The sequence below is a fragment of the Sus scrofa genome, chromosome 1 (assembly GCF_054392235.1).
Source record: "Sus scrofa isolate SSC_HxYL_T2T_F1_AM1 chromosome 1, Sscrofa_HxYL_maternal_Yorkshire_Landrace_v2.0, whole genome shotgun sequence".
Classification (NCBI taxonomy): Eukaryota; Metazoa; Chordata; class Mammalia; order Artiodactyla; family Suidae; genus Sus; species Sus scrofa.
In genome coordinates, this window is record NC_139383.1 from 135,777,192 (window position 1) to 135,797,958 (window position 20,767).

Below are 20,767 nucleotides of genomic sequence, written 5' to 3' on the forward strand. Positions count from 1 at the left end.
AGAATTATTTTTTCAGAAGATGTTGGTTGCCTTCTCTGATGAAAACCTCCAAATACAGGAGGGTAATATCTGTTAACTTGGCATAGTAACCTATTAAGGAGCTAGTACCCAAACACCTGCCTATACAGTGAGTAGATTGATTAATGATCACTTCCAAATCTATCTCCAGTTCTTATTTCTCTCCTGAACCCCAGATCCAAATCAGCTTGTGAGTTTCCTCCCATTATGGGTCCACAGGCACTTCCAAGTCAACATATTCACCTGAATTAAGCCATAATCTTTCCTCTTTACTCCCATTCCTGGAACAAGTCCTCTTCCTCTCAGTGAATGAATAGCACCCCTTGGACCCACTTGCTTATTTCCCTGCCCTTCCATTCAGTAACCAATCTTATTGATTCTCCTTGGTCTAGTGAATCTTCTTCCTCACAACTACTATTAGCTCACATCATCTCTTACCTGGGAGTATTACAGCAGTGTGCTTCTTGGTCTCCCTGACATCCAAATGGCTACCAGCATGATCTTTTGAGAAAATATCTTATCATGCCAGTGTTCAGAATTCCATAAGTTAAAATCTAAATTCTGTAGCATTTAAGAATTCTAAATTCCTTTCAGCCTCATCTCTGGAACTCTTTTCAGTTACCCATATATCACTACTAACACATATCTTTTGCTTTTGCAGAAACACACATTCTATTTCCTCAAATCTTTCCTTTTGTGCGTCCTATGACTAGTTCTTTTAGCTTACGGATATACTCTCCTTTTTTAATTTTTAAAAATTTTTATTATTATAACTATTCATATTTTTTTATTTTTATTTTTTTGCTTTTTAGGGCTGCACCTGTGGCATATGGAGGTTCCCAGGCTAGGGATCGAATTGGAGCTGCAGATGCTGGCCTACGTCACAGCCACACACAGCAACTTGGGATCTGAGCCGAGTCTGTAACCTACACCACAGCTCACAGCAATACCGGATCCTTAACGCACTGAGCAAGGCCAGGGATCAAACCTGCATCCTCATGGATCCTAGTTGTATTTGTTAACCATTGAGCCACAAAGGGAACTTCTCCTCTCCTTTTTTTGAAAACTGGATTCTTGGAGTTCCCGTTGTGGCACAGTGGGAATGAATCCAACTAGTATCTGTGAGGATGTGGGTACAACCCTGGCCTCACTCATTGGGTCAGGATTCCGGTGTTGCCGCGAGCTGTGGTGTAGGTTGCAGACTCATCTCAGATCCTGAGTTGCTGTGTTTGGCTGTGGTATAGGCCGGCAGCTACAGCTGGGATTTGACCCTTAGCCTGGGAACGTTCAAATGCTGCAGGTGCAGCCCTAAAAAGCAAAAATAAATAAATAAATAAATAAATAAATAAATTTTTAAAAACTGGATTCTTTTAGTATTTTTTCCTTTATCTTTGATTCTCTATAGTTTGAAAAAGATATGCTTAATTATAGTTTTCTTGGCACCTCTTCTGCTTGGTATTCTCAGAGTTTCCTAGGTCTGTAGTTTGGTGTCTGATGTTAATTTGGGGAAATTCTCAATCATTACTGTTTCAAACATTTCCTCTATTCTTCTCCTGGTATCCCCATTACATGTATGATACATCTTTTTTAGTTTTCCCAGGGTCCTTGAATATTCCATTCCGGTGGTTTTTTTTTTTTTTTTTTTTTCCAGTCTTATTCTCAGTTTTGAAGATTTCTATTGAGAAATTCTTTCCTCAGCTATGTCTATTCTACTAATAAGCTATCAAAGGCACTTTTCATTTTTCTTACAGTGTTTTTGGTTTTTGTTTTTTGTTGGTTTTTTTTGTTTGTTTGTTTTTGTTTTTGTTTTTTCGCTTTTAGGGCTGCACTCAGAGCATATGGAGGTTTCCAGGCTCCGGTTGAATGAATCAGAGCTGTAGCCACCAGCCCATGCCACAGCCACAGCAATGTCAGATCCAAGCCACATCTGCAACCTACACCACAGCTCATGGCAATGCCAGATCCTTAACCCACTAAGCGAGGCCAGGGATCAAACCCTCATCCTTATGGATGCTAGTCAGATTCGTTTCCACTGAGCCACAATGGGAACTCCACAGTGTTTTTTGATCTGTAGCATTTCTTTTGTTTTTTTCTGAGGATTCTTATATCTCTGTTTACACTGTCCATCTATTCTTGCATGTTGTCTACTTTATCCACTAGAGCCCTTGGTATATTAATCATAGTTGTTTAAAATTCCCAGTCTGATAATTCAAAATTGTTCTGCTATGTCTGGTTCTGATGCTTGCTCTGTCTTCTCAAAAAAAAAGTTGTTTTTGCCTTTTAGTGTGCCTTGTAAAATTTTTTCTTGATAACTGGACGTGATGTGTGCATAAAATGAACTGCTATAAATAAGTCTTACTAATATGGTGGTGAGGGGTGGGGTAGGGGAAGCATGCTCCAGTCCTAAGGTTAAGTCTCAGTCTTTTAGTGAGCCTGTACCTCTGGACTGTGAACTTCATAAGTGTTTCTCAGTTTATCCTCCCTCTTTGTGTGGGACAGGATGGCTAGAGTGGGCTGAAGTTGCATATTTCCTTTCTCCCAGATTAGGTAGGCTCTGATAATACCCCAGCAGGTTAGACTCTGATAAATTAGTTTCTCCTGAGGGTAGGCCTTGTTTTAAAAAAACAGAGGAACTCTAATTTGAAAACAGCTCATTTAACCCTGCCCTTGCTGGAAGCATGCAGAGATTTTTGTCTGATATTTACTGTGAAAAGCCTGGTCTAGCTCCTGGAGGTAAAACTCCCAGAAATGCAGTGTTGCCCCCTATGACTGGGTGCCCCAGTGTGTGTGTGTGTGTACTTTTTTTTTTTTTTTTTTTTTTTTTTTGCTTTCTAGGGCCCCACTTGTGGCAAATGGAGGTTCCCAGGCTAGGGGTCTAATCAAAGCTACAGCTGCCAGCCACAGCCACAGCCACACCAGATCCCAGCCACGTCTGTGACCTACACCACAGCTCATGGCAACATCAGATCCTCAACCCACTGAGAGTGAGGCCAGAGATCGAACCTGCAGCCTCCTGGTTCCTAGTTAGTTTCGTTTCTGCTGCGCCATGACAGGAACTCTGGGTGCCCCAGTGTATTTAACATTCAGACATGTCCTTACTGAGACCTCAGCAACTACAGTTTCAGGTTTTCCTGCCCCAGCACAGGTTTCTGTGGCAGTTTCCACACACGAGTCTCTGCTCCAGTAAGCCATGACTCCTTGTATTTACATGTCTGTCTCTCCAGTCTTGGGCCAGTAATTTGTCCTGAGTCCTCAACGCTCTTAGAGAACCAAGAAGAGTTATTGATTTTTCAGATTGTTCAGTTTTTCTGCTTATTATTAGAATAGAGTGGTAACTTATAAGCTGTTATATGTGGAACTAGAAAGCTATTCTAATAATATCCCAGAAATTGGTAACCAAGTTCATTTTTACATTATCTGCATGCATTACAATTTTATCAATTCAACTTTATCTTCTCTGTCTTCATTTCTGTCTGAAGAAGGCTGTAAGTTTTTAGCCACTTAGGACCATTGCCAAGTCTTCTCCTACAACCTGTCTATATTCCAATCACAATGAACATATCACTTCTGGTCAGGGATACCACCCTCCTTTACTTCTTCTCTTACCCCTCCACTTCTCAGTACCTCATCAACACAGGTAAAATCTGTCACTTGTCCATGCTAGAGCTAATAGTGTGTAGGCGTCTAACAAGAGAAAAGACCACAGCTCTAGACCACCACAAACACCGATGTCCCTTCTTCTATGTCCATTCAACATCTTCAAGACCCTATTTCTCTCTACTCCCAGAAGATTCCTGAGTGGAGGAGAGCAGGGATCTTGGTGCTCACTCACCTTTGAAAGAGCTCTCTGCAGCACACATAGGTATCATAGGTTCTATTGGTGAAACTTGTGTTTAAGAAGAAGACACAGTCAGTTTCAGCTCCCCTGGGGACATAGAGGATTCCTGGATAAAGGGAGACAGAAATGCTAAGGGGAAGATTTAACACATGCTCCTTAAGGCTCTTAATGCTTTGGGTATAAATTGAGAACATTACAGATTTGGTGCCTTTTCTAGGCATTTGTGAGATGAATGGTCAAATCAATATTCTGAGACTACACTGAGGCACTTACCTGCCACACAGGCACTAATAAGGGATACACAGGCCCCTGTGAAGAGGGCACTAACCACAACCTTGGACAAGTCACTCTTCCGGTGAGGAACCATTGATGCTGCAGACAACAAAACAACATTATTTGATCTCTTTCCCACCAAGCAACTGGACATATCCCACGAACTCCCATTTAGAAGAATGATGAGGATCAAAACACAGCAGATGAATAATATTCTTACCATCAACCACCAGCGACTGGCCAGTGGTACCCTAAGATGTGTGTATATACATTCTCCTGTGGGGTCACTAACTTAGACATTTCCCAGGTCAAGTATTATGTATCTGACCCTAACTTCAGTGGTTCTATGAACATTCTTAAGATGTATCTGGAAAAAAAAAAAAAAAAAAGGAGTTCCAATGTGGCACAGTGGAAATGACTCCGACTAGGAAACCATGAGGTTGTAGGTTAAATCCCTGGCCTTGCTCAGTGGGTTAAAGATCTGACATTGCTGTGAGCTGTGGTATAGGTCACAGACATGGCTCGGATCCTGTGTTGCTGTGGCTGTGGTGTAGGCCAGCAGCTGTAGCTCCCATTCAACCCCTAGCCTGGGAAGCTCCATATGCCACAGGTGCGGCCCTAAAAAGCCAAAAAAAAAAAAAAAAAAAAAAAAAAAGATGTATATGAATCATCCAAAGCCTTGGATTGCTCGCTAGTTGAAATTTGCACTCTTAAGCTGGGACCAGAATTAGATAGACTATTTTGAGCCAGAGAGATAAGAAGGGCAACAACATTCACCTAGGCCTTTGCCACATGATGCAAATCCCACTACTAGATGTCAATGTCACAGTCAAATGGTAATCAGGAATCAGAATTAGAACACAGACATGGGGTTAACAGGAGGGAAAAAGATAAACTGAAAGGAAATTGTTTCACCTTTAAGTTGTTCAATCAGCTACGGTAAATGAACTTAATGATTCTAGCCCAGAATATGAGTGCCATAAAAAATGGACATTTTGAGCTATATTTTTCTCATACTTTATTTCTAACTTGGATATTCCAAATTCTTGGAATCTCACTAGTATTCTCTGTCCTTGCCCTCCAGGACAATTCTGCTTTCCTCATATTATTTCCTCCCACCATTACCATTCAGCAGTATCTTCAGCAGTCTAGATGTATCTGTGTATGCTTCAAATACTCACTCCTTCTCCTCCCACACCTGTGACTTGTAGCTTTTAACCCAACACTTCACACCATTCTCTCTATCTGCCTTAATGCTATTGCTTTTATTTGTCTTTTGATTCTTCATGCAGCAACAACTTCTGCAAAGTCAAATGGTGAGTAGCATAGTTTCAGAAAGTACCTTCACTACTGAATAAAAAACAAAATACAAAATACCTTTACTTATATAGGCACTATGTTCATTGGCTGGCAAAATAAAAATAATATCATTATAATATTCCTGATGGGAAAATAAAAATAAAAATTGTCTTTGGTGCCTCCAATTGAAAAGAAAAAAAACAGAGGTTGAAATTGTAAATCCAGGCTGGGTTCTGTGCACAGCCAGGTGACAACATTGCCTTAACTCCAAATTAACCGCCATCTGACAGGCCCATTTCACATCAGCTTCTCTATCTGGTCTCAACTTGTACTGAAGCCCCAGAATTTCCCATTAATAAGTGCTGGGACCTGGCTGGCATATTGGGTAATTGGGAAAATGAATTAACTCACTCAAGCCTCCAAGTGTGATGCCTATGGAACTAAGATTGGCAAATCCACAGAGTGAAAATGTTGTAATGACTTCAGCTCTCACCTAGGGAACACGAAAAATAAATAAGTAAATAAACTCAGTTCCATGTGTGCAGTGGTATAATCATGATAGAGTACTTAGAACCCCCAATCCTGTCCATACTACTCTAAGGAATCCAGAAAGGATGCTCAGAAAATAATAGCTCCCTGAGTTACTACAGGGGTAATGATATGGAAACCACCATGGGCCTCTTTACCCAGCACTCTTCTTGTTGAAGTCTATGAATTAGGAGAAGGCCTAGGAATGAGGAATGAGAGGGAAAAGATAGAGGGAGAGAAAAAAGGAGCTCACTTTATAGCAACTTAAACTTGTAAATGAAGGAGACCTTACAGCATCACACAGTGTCCTCCTTGGACTACCCCACTGTAAAGACCCAATAATCACATTCTAGAGAGAAACTGGGTCAGAGTGTGGGGAAGACCGGCACAGACTTCAAGGCAGCTTGGGCACCAACTAAGCAACTGTTACTCTGGCTTTGCGATCAGGCCTGGGACTGTGAAAAGGGATCGGGGGTGTGAGACAAATTTCGTGTAACACTTTTTGTCTGTCCATACACTGTTTATGCTTTTCTAGATTGTCACTTACTGAAATCCACTGTTTTTCACCTCCAATCCACTCTTCCACTCCAGAGAGACGTTTGCTCTTGTATTGAGACAGTTGCTGATAGGCCACAAACTCATTTGTGAAGAACTTGATCCCCACCATCTCAGCCACCATTGGACAGTCTGCCCACTCCACACCCATCATGAAAACCACGGGCCTTAGGATATAGGAGCAGATGACCTGGATGAAGGAGAGAGCTATCCCAGGAAAAGAACAAATAACAGGCCAGGAGCCAACGACGTCTCTGGAGCCTTGACTCCGCCTCCTCCACCCTTCTCCCACCCATGCTCCCTTAGCTCCCTCTGGGTCAGTAGGACATGCACAGTTCTAGTTCAACACACCCTAGAGGGACAGCCCAACAAATGGACTCATTTACCTGAAAAGTGAGTCCCTGTATGTCTACCAGTTCCCCTAGCCAGGAGAGGGCAGCATTGATGAAGGCCAACACAGCCAAAAAGGCAATCAGGTTGGCTGCTACATTAGCAGCAAGGCCTATGGCATCTGTGGCTCCATTGCTGGCAGCTTCTAGAACATTCTTCTCCTTCCTGTGGTTATTGGGCATAAGGAAAGAATAATGGTGTCTGAAGTAATCTCAGCACCTCAGAGAAGAGACGTCCCACTGTCCCAGTAGTGCACAAGTGCAAGACCAGTTTGAGAGGTGACAGGGGTTCACAGTGAACCTTTTGGTGGAAATTACACTGCGGCAGTATCAGATTTAACTGCCATGAAATTGGACAGAGGATAATGGCATGCAGAAGAGAGAGGTGGGGGGAGGATTAAACAAAAGGAAAAAATCAGCATGGGTGGCTTGAGGCAGAGGTAGACAAGAGCAGATGAAATCATATTATTCCTTCTCCAGGAGACTTGAAGCCTCTGTCACCACAGTACCACTCTTGAATCTGCACCTGACCACACCATCTCCCAAAGTATATGCCTCATTGGACTCACCCTCGGGGCAATTTCACCCCCTCCTTATTCTTGAACTTGGACTCCTCCACTTCCGGATATACCAGCTTTGACAAAGCAAGAGCAGAAGGTGCAGCCATCACAGAGGCAGAAATCAAGGATGATGCGTCAATCTGCAAGGCCAGACTTAGGAATAAGTGTCTACCCAGGCTTGGGCTCTCCCAGGAGTAATCAAACAGACCATGCCTACCCCAAAGGATATGAAGGCTCCCAACACAGTGCCTGAAATGGTTGCAAACCCTCCAGTCATCACTGCATGGATCTCGGAGAGAGTCATGTCTCCCAGGTATGGACGGATGAGCAGTGGTGCTTCTGTCTTTAAACAAGGAGAAGAGAGTCAGATTCAAAACAGTGCAGATCCCCCACCCAGAGTGGCCACCCTGGCCCAGGGCACAGATCCCTCCCATACGGGTGCCCTTCCAACACTGAACTCTGCTCTTGGGCTTCCCAGCATCTGGCTCACTCCCTCTGGCACTTAATCATATCCTGGCTGACACTGTTCTCATGGATATGTTTTTGCCTCACCTATTTAAAATTCAGAATGCTATAAAAGAGAAATGGTTTTATTTCTCAGTGTCTAAAACTGTATACTTAATGAATGACTTTATGGAGTACAGTGGACCTACTGAGTACATATTAATTGCTTTAAAAAGTGCTCATTAAATAAAATACAAATAGATGATTAAAGCCCAATATAGCTGAATTAAAAGAAGTAAATTTGTGAAAATGGTATGAGATTATGAAGGCCCAGCTATATAAACTATACCTACCATTGATCTAAGTAATAATGATTATTTAATGAATGACAACTATGTGCCTAAAGCCATATGAGATGCTAGGGACATTTCTCTGAATAAGGCAAAGTTTCTACTCTTAGGACTTCACAGTCAAGCAAAGGAAACTAAACTGATTTTGGAGAATTTCATCAAAATGTGCATGCTATGGAAGAAGTATACAAAAGTACTCTGAGAACATTTCAAATACAGTTAATAAGCTTAGGGCTTTAGGAGAGAAAGACCTCAATATGAATTTTTTGTCTAACAGGTCATCAGCACTAACACTGAGCTAATCAGTCAGTAGCATATACTGAGTACCTACTCCATACAGACAAATGGATCAAACAAATATTGTGGGGAAGTGGGCTTTGGGGTTATCCCTAAGCAAGGCAAGCTATTGTCTCCTTAGAGACCCTAGGAAACAAAGGTCACAGGGAGAAACCAGAAAATGGAGGAGACATCTTTCACAGCCCTGAATGGGGATAAGATTTAGACCAGGACATTTCCCTCAATTCTTGTGTAAGAAGTTCGATCTGTGGTTAAGGATGCCCCATGATGTGTACCTGGATGAGTATTATTAAGTATGAAAGCAAAAACAATGAGCTGAGCTTCCAAGTTTTCTTTCGTCAGAGTGATTGGCCACACAGTCTTCATTTATTTGACTTTTCGGAAGGAAAGCATATGTTTTTCAACCTATTTTCTGCCACACTCTCCAGTCCCCCAAGAAAAAAAGGATCATACGGGCTCAGGGTGCTTACCATACCCACAAAGATGTTCCCTGCCACAGCCAGGGTCTCTGTGGCAGTGGTGCCCAAGGTGATTTGCAAAAACCAGGCAATCTAAAGGGACATAAACACCCAAAGCATTAACATCAGCAGGAATCTTGGAGAGTATCCAGCAAAGTCCCTCGTCCATTTTACTGGTAAGGAAACTAAGGCCTAGAAAAGCAAAGTGACAAGGCCAAGGCCACAGAGCAAGTTACCAACAGAACCTGGACCAGAATTCAGGATTCTTGGCTTCCAGAAAAAGTAGATTAAAACTCAGTATGAGAGGTTCCTCAGAAAACTAGAACTAGAATTACCATATGATCCAGTAATCCAACCACTGAGAATATATCTGCACAAAACTGTAATTCAAAAAGATACATGGGAGTTCCCGTCGTGGCGCAGTGGTTAACGAATCCCACTAGGAACCATGAGGTTGCGGGTTCGATCCCTGCCCTTGCTCAGTGGGTTAACGATCCGGCGTTGCCGTGAGCTGTGGTGTAGGTTGCAGACGCGGCTCGGATCCCGCGTTGCTGTGGCTCTGGCGTAGGCTGGTGGCTACAGCTCCCATTCGACCCCTAGCCTGGGAACCTCCATATGCCGCGGGAGCGGCCCAAGAAATAGCAACAACAACAACAGCAACAACAACAACAACAACAACAACAACAACAACAAAAAAAGACAAAAAGATACATGCACCCCTATGTTCACAGCAGCACCATTCACAATAGCCAAGACATGGAAGCAACCTAAATGTCCAAAGACAGATGAATGGATTAAGAAGATGTGGTATATATGTATATATATATATGATGGAATATTACTCAGCCATCAAAAAAGAACAAAATAATGCCATTTGCAGCAACATAGATACAACTAGAGATTCTCATAGTGAGTAGGTCAGAAAGAGAAAGACAAATACTAAGTGATATCACTTATATGTGGAATTTAAAATATGGCATAAATGAACCTATCTACAAATAGAAACAGACTCACAGACATAGAGAACAGACTTGTGGCTGTTAAGGGGGAATAGGAGGAAGGGGGAAGGGAGTGGGATGGACTAGAAGTTTAGGGTTAGTTGATCAATGCAAACTATTACATTTATAAAAGATAAACAAGAGTTCCTATAGTGGCTCAGTAGGTTACAAACCCAATAGTATCCATGAGGACACAGGTTTGACCCCTAGCCTCTCTCAGTGGGTTAAGGATCTGACATTGCCACGAGCTGTGGTGTAGACTGCAGACGTGGCTCAGATCTGGTGTTGCTGTGGCTGTGGTGTAGGCCAGCAGCTGCAGCTCTGATTTGACCCCTAGCCTGGGAACTTCCATATGCCTCAGCTACAGCCCTAAAAAGCAAAAAAAAACCACACACACACACACACGCACACACATATACATATATATATATAAACAAGATCCTACTGTATAGCATAGAAAATGATATCCAATCTCCTGGGATATACCATGATGGAAAAGAATGCAAAAAAGCATATACATATACACATTTAAAACCAAGTCATTTTGCTGTACAGCAGAAATTGGCCCAACATTGTAAATCAACTATACTTTTTTTTTTTTTTGCTTTTTAGGGCCACACTTGTGGCACATGGAGGTTCCCAGGCAAGGGGTCAAATCGGAGCTATAGCTGCTGGCCTGTACCACAGCCACAGCAATGCAAGATCCGAGCCGCATCTGTGACCTACACCACAGCTCACAGCAACACTGGATCCTTAACACACCCAGGGAGGCCATGAGGGATCGAACCCGCAACCTCATGGTTCCTAGTCAGATTCGTTCCCTCTTGGAACTCCAAAAATCAACTATAATTTAATTAAGAAAACAAACAAAGCACAAAATGGCAGTCTAGCCCCTTTTCTCTCCCTGCTCTGCCACTCAGCCTGCCCAGGGCCTGGTCCTGAGTTTGTCTTTTCACATTGGTTCTAATGCTCTAGATCCAACACAGGAGCATTTTTCCAAAGTAAATGTCATCTTCATGTATCTTGACAGGTCACAAGATAAAGGCGCACCTCCTCACTATGTGGGAGAATGACTCACCTTCTGAACTACCCACTGCACAAAGCCCAGGTAGTAAAGAATGGACATCACACATCCAAAGAAAATGATGATTGGTAAAGCCTATAATGAGAATGAAAGGGCGAATGGTGAGATATTACACTGAATGTGCTCATGTATGCCATAATCGGACTGTTTGTTTTCAGGCCTCTAAGTTAAGTTAGCATCCCAAGTGCAGCTGATACAGTATAGATACTTAGTGGATATTTAAATACAAGGTAGTTTAGGAATAAATTTAAATGTATTGCAAATCTATTATGCCATCTGTACTAAGCCACAAGAGATGTTTTTGAGCCTTGTTCTCCCTCCCCCATTTCATTCCAATTTCAGTATGACAATGATCAAAGGAGAAGAGATTGATGTTGCTTCATATAGTGATGGGATCAAACCCTCTTCCTAGGGTCAGGTTGTACAGACTGGCTGACCTCTTGGACACACATCTTCATTGCTGATTTTATCCTTCCCTTCCCCTCACAATGACCCTCATTCCTGTTCATGAAACAGACATGACCTGAAAAGCAAAGATATCCTTGACGAGTGTATCCCCAAACACAAAACTGGAGCCAGCCACAGTATAGTGGAGGAAAATCTGAAAGAAAAAGGAGAGAACAAGAGTGAGGTTAGGAAGGATGCAGGGAAGATAGGATCAGCCTCATGTATGATTAGGACCTACTTCTGCTACTGAGGTTGGTCTCCCTTTGACAGCATGGGGGCGAGCTGTGTCCTATGAGCTACTCATTATGACAGAGAACTCGGCAGATCAGTTCTCTTTATTCATGTGTTAGTTAAACCCCTAAATACTGTATCTTTTCCCACAGATCTCTCCCCACCATCATTGACAAGATACAGCCCTGATTCCCTCATGCTTTCTCCCAGTCTCTTTTCTCCAAAGTTCAAAAAGAGCAGAGCCTTCATATTCAATTTATCATACCTGAATCTGATCTCCCAGCCACTGAAATGCATTGAATCCAGGATCAGTTCTGATGACCAAGATCCCAAAGACAAACTGAAGACCCAAGCCCCAAAGCACAGCCCTCCAGGACACCTGGGACCAATAAGAACATGATTCCAATGTGAATTCCAAACCCAACTTTTTCATTATCTGGCTGGAGTTTTAAACATGGGTACATGTACTCTGGCCCCAATCTAGGATTTTAAGAGTAAATCTGGGGTAAGATGGATAAGGGGGCAGGGGGAAATAGGGCAGTAATATATAAAGAGTCACATGTGTCCACATGGTTGGTTTTTTGTTTGTTTGTTTGTTTGTTTTTGCTTTTCAGGGCTGAACCTGCAGCATATGGAAGTTCCCAGGCTAGGGATTGAATCAGAGCTTAACTGCTGACCTATGTCAGCCACAGCAATGCAGGATCTGAACCTGCTGAACATGTTTGTAACCTACACCACAACTCACAGCAATGCCAGGTTCCCGACCCAGTGAGCAAAGCCAGGGATCAAACCTGAATCCTCATGGATACTAGTCAGATTTGTTTATGCTGCACCACAGCAGGCACTTTTATGTCCATATGATTTTTAAAAATTGGAGTTCCCATTGTGGTGCAGTGAAAATAGTTAAGGATCCCACATTGCCATGAGCTGGGGTGTAGGGCACGATGAGGCTCAGATCCTGCGTTGCTGTGGCTGTGGTGTAGGCCAGCAGCTGTAGCTCTGATTAGACTCCTAGCCTGGGAACCTCCATATGCTGCAGGTTGGCCCTAAAAAGAAAAAAAAACTATGTCTCACATACAGACACACACACACACACACACAAACATATATATATATAAAAGCATCATAACCCAATACTTTAATATTACTATATATAATGCAAGCTGACTATTGTATTCTATTTTCTTTCTTTCCTCCTTTTTTTGGTTTGTTTTTTCTTTAATATTGGCCTAGGTGCACAAAATTGATATTAAGTCTTGCTAATGGATCACAATCTACAGTCTGAAAATAGTGGTCTAGAGCCTCTGAGAACTTTAAACTTAGGAGTGAAAGTGTCAAAGGGGCAAATTCCAGAGACTGTTAAGAACTTAGTTCTACGTTCTTTGTAATCAATACTTGGCACATGTACTATGTAATAAACACATGGTCCTTGGCTACATATTACTAACCACCCTGAATACCCAAAACTTACTGCACTGTGGTGTTTGGAGCAGGCAAAGAGGATGAGGATGAACATGCAAATTCCTGCAAAGGAGATCAGCTGCTCCGGCCTTTGAGCTGTGTCTAGAGCCAACCACAAGATAAGACCAACCAAGGAGGCTCCTGCAAACACCCTGGAGAGTGAATAAATAAGAAATAAATAACCTTACCTTTAAAAAATAGAAATTCACAGCACGGGTAAATGAAACAACTCAACACATTAGACATAGAGACATATCTTTAGAATCATTCATCTGGTTGTTTCCCAGGGGCCACCTCTCCCCACCCAACTCTCTTACTCATGCAATTAAGCCGAAAGAAAGAGTCCAATCCGAGGACACAAATCTCATGATTTCCTTTTCCTCAAGTGTTCACACCAGTAACATATGATATAAAGACTTATTCTTTAAGATTGTTCTAATGCATAACCAAAATACTGAAAAGGAGGAAAAGTCGCCCATGGATCTCCACCCAATCTCCAACCACTCCAATGGCAAGAGCAAAGGCTAAGCCACAAACCAACTATTTGTGGCCCGTGGTCCCCTGACATAACAAACATCCTTGATCAATACACAAATTGATCGGCTCTAACACTGAGTGTTAGAGTCATTTCAGTTGAAGGGAAAAGAATTAGAAGGGAAATCACATATAAAAAGGAAAGAAAACAAAAAGAGCACACAGTTCATTGGAATGCCTCAGGAACAAAAACAGCAACAGAAGAGATTACAGGTCAGCGCTGAATTTTGGAGCTGTTCTCTCTGTGAACTCATCTCACTTAAATTAAACCATCTGGAATCAATCCTGCTAATAAAGAAAGTCCTTTAGCTCTATCTCTCCAGTGTCAAATAAATCAATGATCCAAAATTTAGGCTGCAGTCTGGTGTGTTACTACAAATGACTGCTGTTGCAAACATTTTTTTAGGGCCACACATGTGGCACATGGAAGTTCCCAGGTTAGGGGTCAAATCAGAGCTGCAGCTGCCGGCCTACGCCACAGCCACAGTAACACGAGATCTGAGCTGCATCTACAACCCATACCACAGCTCACAGCCGTGCTGGATCCTCAACCCACTGAGCAAGGCCAGGGATCGAAACCACATCCTCATGATACTAGTCAGGTTTGTAACCTGCTGAGCCACAATGGGAACTCCTGTTGCAAACATTCTTAACAGCTATTTTCTGTGCATTCATTGGAGAAAAGGCAGAAAAGTAGGACATATCGATTCTGAATGTTATTCTCCCACTCCAGGCATGTGATTAAAGAACATGTGCATGCCACGGTGAGTTAGATGAGCTTGGTTGCTGTAGCATCCAGTTCAGTATACACTGGACAAGCAAGTTTGCGCCTTAAACTCTAAGGAATTATAAGATATCAGTGGATGGAGGAAGTCTGGAGAGCCAGAGGAGAAAAGCATAAAAAGTATCCAGGATCTAAGAAAGAATCACATGACGACAAATCAATTTGATAGTTTAATGCAGCCATCAGCCTCTTTGTCTTGATTACTTCATTGAAGAGGAGTATGGTTTTTCTCATTTCTGACATGAGCCCTGACAATAAACAGACTGAAACTCTTCTCTGAAACTTAACCCCTCCCGCCTCATGATGTTGAGATAAGAGGCTGCAAGAAACTGGACTGACATTCAGTGCTCAGAGGCCCATTGCTGTTTACTCTCTGAGCCCTGGCTTTGTAAAGTATAGGTGAGGGTTTGAGAGCCCAGGAACAGTCAAAGGAGGAAAAAGGTAGTGAACTGGGGTTTAAGACAAGTGGTGGGACCAGGAATATTGAGATTATTATCCTACTCACCGTTTCATCCAAAGTTTCAGGCAGGAGTTTTTAAGGGGCTTCAAACATCTTGTTATTTTTTTACCACAGAACCTTTTCAGAATGCGGTAAACCACAACCAAAAGCACCAAACAGGTGAGGACAAACAAGGCCAGTGCCCTCTGAAAATTCAAGATGCAAGCTGTCAGGAGGTAGGCAGCATAAGCTAAAAGGAGAAAGTTCAGAGAAAAGATCAGCAAGGTAAAGCCCCCAGGAGCAAATAAAGCTCTACTCAAGAATGTCTGGGGAGTTCCCGTCGTGGCACAGTGGTTAACGAATCCGACTAGGAACCATGAGGTTGCGGGTTCGGTTCCTGCCCTTGCTCAGTGGGTTAACGATCCGGCGTTGCCGTGAGCTGTGGTGTAGGCTGCAGACGCGGCTCGGATCCCACGTTGCTGTGGCTCTGGCGTAGGCTGGTGGCTACAGCTCCGATTCAACCCCTAGCCTGGGAACCTCCATATGCCGTGGGAGCGGCCCAAGAAATAGCAACAACAACAACAAAAAGACAAAAGACAAAAAAAAAAAAAAAAAAAGAATGTCTGGGACTTAAGGCAAGAAAAACCCTCCAGCAACCTTACCACCCAGCCCTAATTGTAAGACTGAGCTGGATCAATGGAAAACTCTTTTATTTTTCTTTTCTTTTTTTATTTTAGGGCCTCAGCTGTGGCATATGGAAATTCCCAGGCTAGGGGTTGAATCAGAGCTGTAGCTGCTGGCCCACGCCACAGCCACAGCAACTTGGGATCTGAGCCGTGTCTGCAACCTATAGGGCAGCTCACAGCCACACTGGATTCTTAACCCACTGAGCAAGGCCAGGGATAGAACCACTTTCTTGTAGATACTAGTCAGGTTCTTCACCTGCTGAGCCACAACGGGAACTTCAGCAAACTGTTTTCTTGAGGCGTCCCTAGGAGAGACCAATTTAGTTTAAATGCTGCATATTTTCACTCATCCCTGATGAAATCTCATTGCCTTCTATTTTATCTGATATGCTCTTTCTCTCCCTTGGAGTGGATTTGATCAGCATCCACCACTTTTTTTTAATTTTATTATTATTATTATTATTGCTATTTATTTATTTATTTATCTTTGTCTTTTGTCCTTTTTAGGGCAGCACCCACAGCATATGGAGGTTCCCAGGCTAGGGGTCTAATTGGAGCTGTAGCTGGCAGCCTATGCCAGAGTCACAGCAACACCAGATCTGAGGCATGTCTGCGACTTACACTACAGATCATGGCAACACCAGATCCTTAACCCACCGAGCAAGGTCAGGGATCAAACCTGCAACCTCATGGCTCCTAGTTGGATTCGTTTCCACGGCACCACAACGGGAACTCTGACCATTATATTCTTAAAAAATGATCTTTTCTCAAAACTTTCAGGCCCAGTAATTTCAGTCTTTCCTCTTTAGTAAAGCCATGTAAACAAGGCTACTACTAGGTAGCCATATGGCCCTCATTCCATGGCTCCTTGACTCACTGCAAATTATACTTTTTGTTTTCACCATCCCAACTGCCTCTAATGTTGACATCAAAATCCCATCTCACTGCAGTATACTTTTAATAGAGGTTTGCTACATTTTAAAAATATTTCATATCATTGATCCTACTATATCAAAATATATATCCACATTGATATATATTGATACATGTTATATTTTATATATATTGATATATGTTACTTATACATATACCACAAGCTTCTTTCATAGACTATAAGAACAATGCCCTCCCTCACCAAGACACTAAAAAAGAAATAAGCCTAGATTCTCTGAAATATTTAAGTCTATCAAATAGTACATTTTGAAAAATACTTTATTCTCAGATTCTACTTATTCCTGGAAGTGCAACTCTATACATTACAGTTCACCTATAAGTAATTAAGATCTACACAGCAAACAGGCCTTTAGATCAATTTGTGGATAAAGTTGCTTTGCATCTAGTAGTCATCTTGACACAAGGTCACATTTCTAAAATGATTGTGTCTCTCACTTCCATGGATTCTCAATATCTTACCCACACACAGCAGACTCAGTAGGATCTTCTTGAACAAACCAGCATGTGTTTTGCAGAAACTTCTTGCTCTGGTGAAAGGCTGTAGGTTTTTCCTGATGAGAATCCAAAAGTTAACATACAAAAATCATTCCATCCCATTTGTATCAATTCCCAGAACTTAAACTGCCTGGCCTGAGGAAGAATTTTCTCTTAAAGAGAAAAGTTAAGTAGTGTTCTCTTAAAGAGGAAGTTAAGTAGTGTTCCAATAAGGTCGAAGAGGCCAGGTCAATCTGGCCAATGGGCATCAGGTCAGCACACTCTTACCCAGCCTGGACTAGCAATAACTCCAGTAATCTCTTACCACAGAAGTGAACACTGGTCACATCAGCGAGAGACTCCTGGGACCTAATCCTTCTTCGTTCCCCAGGGACAAAGGATTGCTTAGCTTCCAGCTTCAAAAAATGCCTATTCTTTGAGAGGTAGCGTTGACCATTCCACCCGAAAAACCACACAAACCCATAACCCTGAACAGTCAATCACATGTGTATTGACAAACCAGAAGGAAGGCTCTATCACCCACAAGAATTCTTGGGTGGGAGAGCCTGAGAGAAGATGCCCAGCATGTAGGATTATTTCACTGTAATTTAACTATGTATTTAGTACATAGTGGATTCTATGTACTTAGGCTCTTTCTAAGAAGTGTACATACAGTAACTCATTGACTCCTAATAAGAACTCTTGAGGTGTTTACTCTTACCATTCTCATTTTACAGATATAGAAACTGGAAAACAAAGGACTAAAATACCTTTCCTAAGATTGTAAAAGTTGTAAGTAGCATGGACAGAATGTAAACTCAGGCAATCTGGCTTCAGAATCTGAGCTCTTAACCATCATTTTATGCAGCATCTTACCCGGACCACAAGCACACCTGTCTCTGCCATTCCTAAATATCTTCATCACACTGCAGTTACATGAGCAAAAAGCGTTAATTTCCAAATTCTAAGAAGCTCCAAAGAAGATGAGCCCAGCAAGAAGGTCCCAGTTGGCCAGGGCCAACTTAGCCAGGGCTGAGGCCAACCTCTAGCTCAAAATGCCCAGGGGATTGGCAAAGATTTCCATGGCTCTTTCTCCATTGCTGCCTCTCCAATCTAACACATGCCCTCTTTTTTTATGCATAGCCTGCCTTTTTCTTCTTATTTCTTCTTTCTTGAGGGATTCCAACCCTGTGTTAGCTGTGTAGTGTATACTATCAGATATAGGTGACCTGAGGAAGGAGAAAACACTTTATCACACCTGCCTGGATCAATTCAAAAGGACACCTTAGGACTGCAATAACTCTGCTATCTTTCCATGCTTAACGGAGAAAGTAGTGAGTGAAAAGGATTGCTTAAAAGTGTCAGTGCACCCAAAGGAGGTCATTATCTTTGGAACATCACTGGCTAAGTACATTAAGGAATTAATTTCATTTCAAGCCTAGACTTCTCAAGTGTGCCAGATGTCTTTGGTTTGCTCCAGATCTACTCTTCACCTCACTCTATGCCCTGGGAATCTAATCCATGTGGACTAAATCAATGGACTTCCATAACCCTCTGGATTACCTAGGGGTTCTAACAGGGGATCCCAGAAGGAGATTAGAGTGTGTGAAAAGACTGAGGTCAGCATATTGAGGAGGTTTTCTTTATCTGACTCCCCTTCTGGGTTCTTTTATATCTTGTCCTTTTGGGCCTAGGAATAGTGACTGTTCACTGCTTCTAGCCTCAGGTTCTTAAACTATTATTTCTCGTGATTCTGCAATATTTTGCACACATCTTTGTAATCGTCTTCCTGTAAGTAAATCCTCCTCTAATTATCCTAATTAAAGTATGCCGTATGTTTCCTGTTAGGACCCAAACTGATACAGTAGGGGAAGTTGATTTAAAATTATACCTAGTCAAGGAGTTCCTGTTGTGGCGCAGTGGTTAACAAATCCAACTAGGAACCATGAGGTTGCGGGTTCGGTCCCTGCCCTTGCTCAGTGGGTTAACGATCCGGCGTTGCCATGAGCTGTGGTGTAGGCTGCAGACGCGGCTCGGATCCCGCGTTGCTGTGGCTCTGGAGTAGGCCGGTGGCTACAGCTCTGATTCGACCCCTAGCCTGGGAACCTCCATATGCCGCGGGAGCGGCCCAAGAAATAGCAACAAAGACAAAAAGACCAAAAAAAAAAAAAAAAAATTAAAAAAAAATTAAATAAAATAAAATTATACCTAGTCAAATGCCAGTTCAGCAAGGCCATTGCAAAATTAGAGGGGGCACTCGCTAGTCCAAGAATAAGTATAAACTACATACCTAGAAAAGTTTTCTGTCATCGCCTCATGATCACATTTGACAATTTCCTAGGAACCAAAGTTCAGTAGGTGCTATCAAAAGTCAGTGAAGAGGAGCTCCCATTGTGGCCCAGCGGAAGGAATTGGACTAGGAACCATGAGAATGGGGGTTCGATCCCTGGCCTTGTTCATTGGGTTAAGGATCTGGCATTGCCATGAGCTGCAGAGCAGGTTGCAGATGCGGCTCGGACCCCGCATTGCTGTGGCTGTGGCTGTGGCCAGCGGTTGTAGCTCTGATTCAACCCCTAGCCTGGGAATCTCCATACACCTTAAGTGTGGCCCTAAAAAGAAAAAAAAATCAGTGAAGAGCACTCATTTCCACAAAACCCATTAACAACCTGATCCTAGAATGTCAAATTTAGAACTGGACCTCTGTTTTTAAAAATTAAAGTAAAATTTTAAAAAAGCCACAAGCGACATTCCAAAGGAAAAAAAGAAAACAAGTTCTCAGACTCTTTTAAACCAACTGAGAAGTAGTGTCTTGGGGTATGTGCACAGGTGTTCATGGTCCTGGTGTCCTGCTTGGCCCAGGATCTTATTAATATGACCAAGCTCTTTAATTTACATAATGATTCAGTTTGAGGGTTAGTAACTTGTGTTATATCCAGAAGCTGAATTGAGGGAAAAAAAAAAATCTCTCTGGTGACATTTGATATTCTGCCCGTAATTTTGTGTGATATCTGTACCCACCGATAAAGTCTCCAGGTATGTGTATGGGGAGGCTTTCCAGGTATGGACCAATAATAACTCTCTCACTTACATGCTTACTGCCTGCATCCTCAAGTGAGAAGGCATAAGGTAAAGATGGGAGGTTGTGCTAGCTTAATGCGGCATTAGTGGGCACTATAGGTCAGGCCTAGCAGCAAGGGTGTTTGTGTATTTTTCTCAAGTGACCCTTTCCGCAAGATGTAAAAACTCTCATAACTAAGAGGGACAAAGCTATGAAAACTCCCAAGGTCTGGGGTACTATCATTTAGCAGTTAGAAAGGAAGGCTTAGGACAGCTTTCAAAAAAAATCCATCTCTAGTGACAGCAGGGTGGATCTTTGCCTGCTCTAGCTTGAAGTAAGAACTAGGAGAAAGGAAGCGAGTCAACCCAGTAGCAAATTATGACCTGAGTAAAGGGCAAGAGCCTCTAGCAAGAAGAGACCAGAATCTTTTTAAGAGGTCCACAGTTTTAGTTTGATGATGTCGTAAAAAGGACTGGTCGGTCAATACTGTATCAGGTACCACTTTGCCAGATTCAAAGTCATGTTCAACTGGTGTAAAACTGGATAGGCAAGGATTGCTGGATAGTGTTGAGAATAGACTCAAGAACAATTACTAAAAGTGTCCAAGA

At 42.4% G+C, this 20,767-nt stretch overlaps 1 protein-coding gene across 9 annotated transcripts in view; it reads right to left on the reverse strand.

Annotated features, from left to right (window-relative positions):
• SLC28A2 (solute carrier family 28 member 2) overlaps positions 1–20,767 on the reverse strand; it is a 68,164-nt gene that overhangs the window by 5,435 nt on the left and 41,962 nt on the right. For 6 of the 9 annotated variants that reach the window (XM_084971170.1, XM_084971178.1, XM_084971189.1 and 3 more), the window contains 14 exons: positions 17,087–17,178; positions 15,054–15,237; positions 13,241–13,382; positions 12,035–12,148; positions 11,615–11,692; positions 11,086–11,166; positions 9,022–9,102; positions 7,678–7,803; positions 7,470–7,600; positions 6,898–7,066; positions 6,504–6,701; positions 5,840–5,921; positions 4,130–4,228; positions 3,851–3,962 (listed from right to left, as the gene is read on the reverse strand). In XM_084971170.1, coding sequence (XP_084827296.1) covers positions 3,851–3,962; positions 4,130–4,228; positions 5,840–5,921; positions 6,504–6,701; positions 6,898–7,066; positions 7,470–7,600; positions 7,678–7,803; positions 9,022–9,102; positions 11,086–11,166; positions 11,615–11,692; positions 12,035–12,148; positions 13,241–13,382; positions 15,054–15,237; positions 17,087–17,178 — 1,689 coding nt within the window. Of the gene's footprint in view, positions 1–3,850; positions 3,963–4,129; positions 4,229–4,349; positions 4,497–5,839; positions 5,922–6,503; positions 6,702–6,897; positions 7,067–7,469; positions 7,601–7,677; positions 7,804–9,021; positions 9,103–11,085; positions 11,167–11,614; positions 11,693–12,034; positions 12,149–13,240; positions 13,383–15,053; positions 15,238–17,086; positions 17,179–20,767 lie in introns of all 9 variants that reach the window. The other 3 variants (XR_014812019.1, XR_014812018.1, XR_014812023.1) reach the window with 1 other exon arrangement.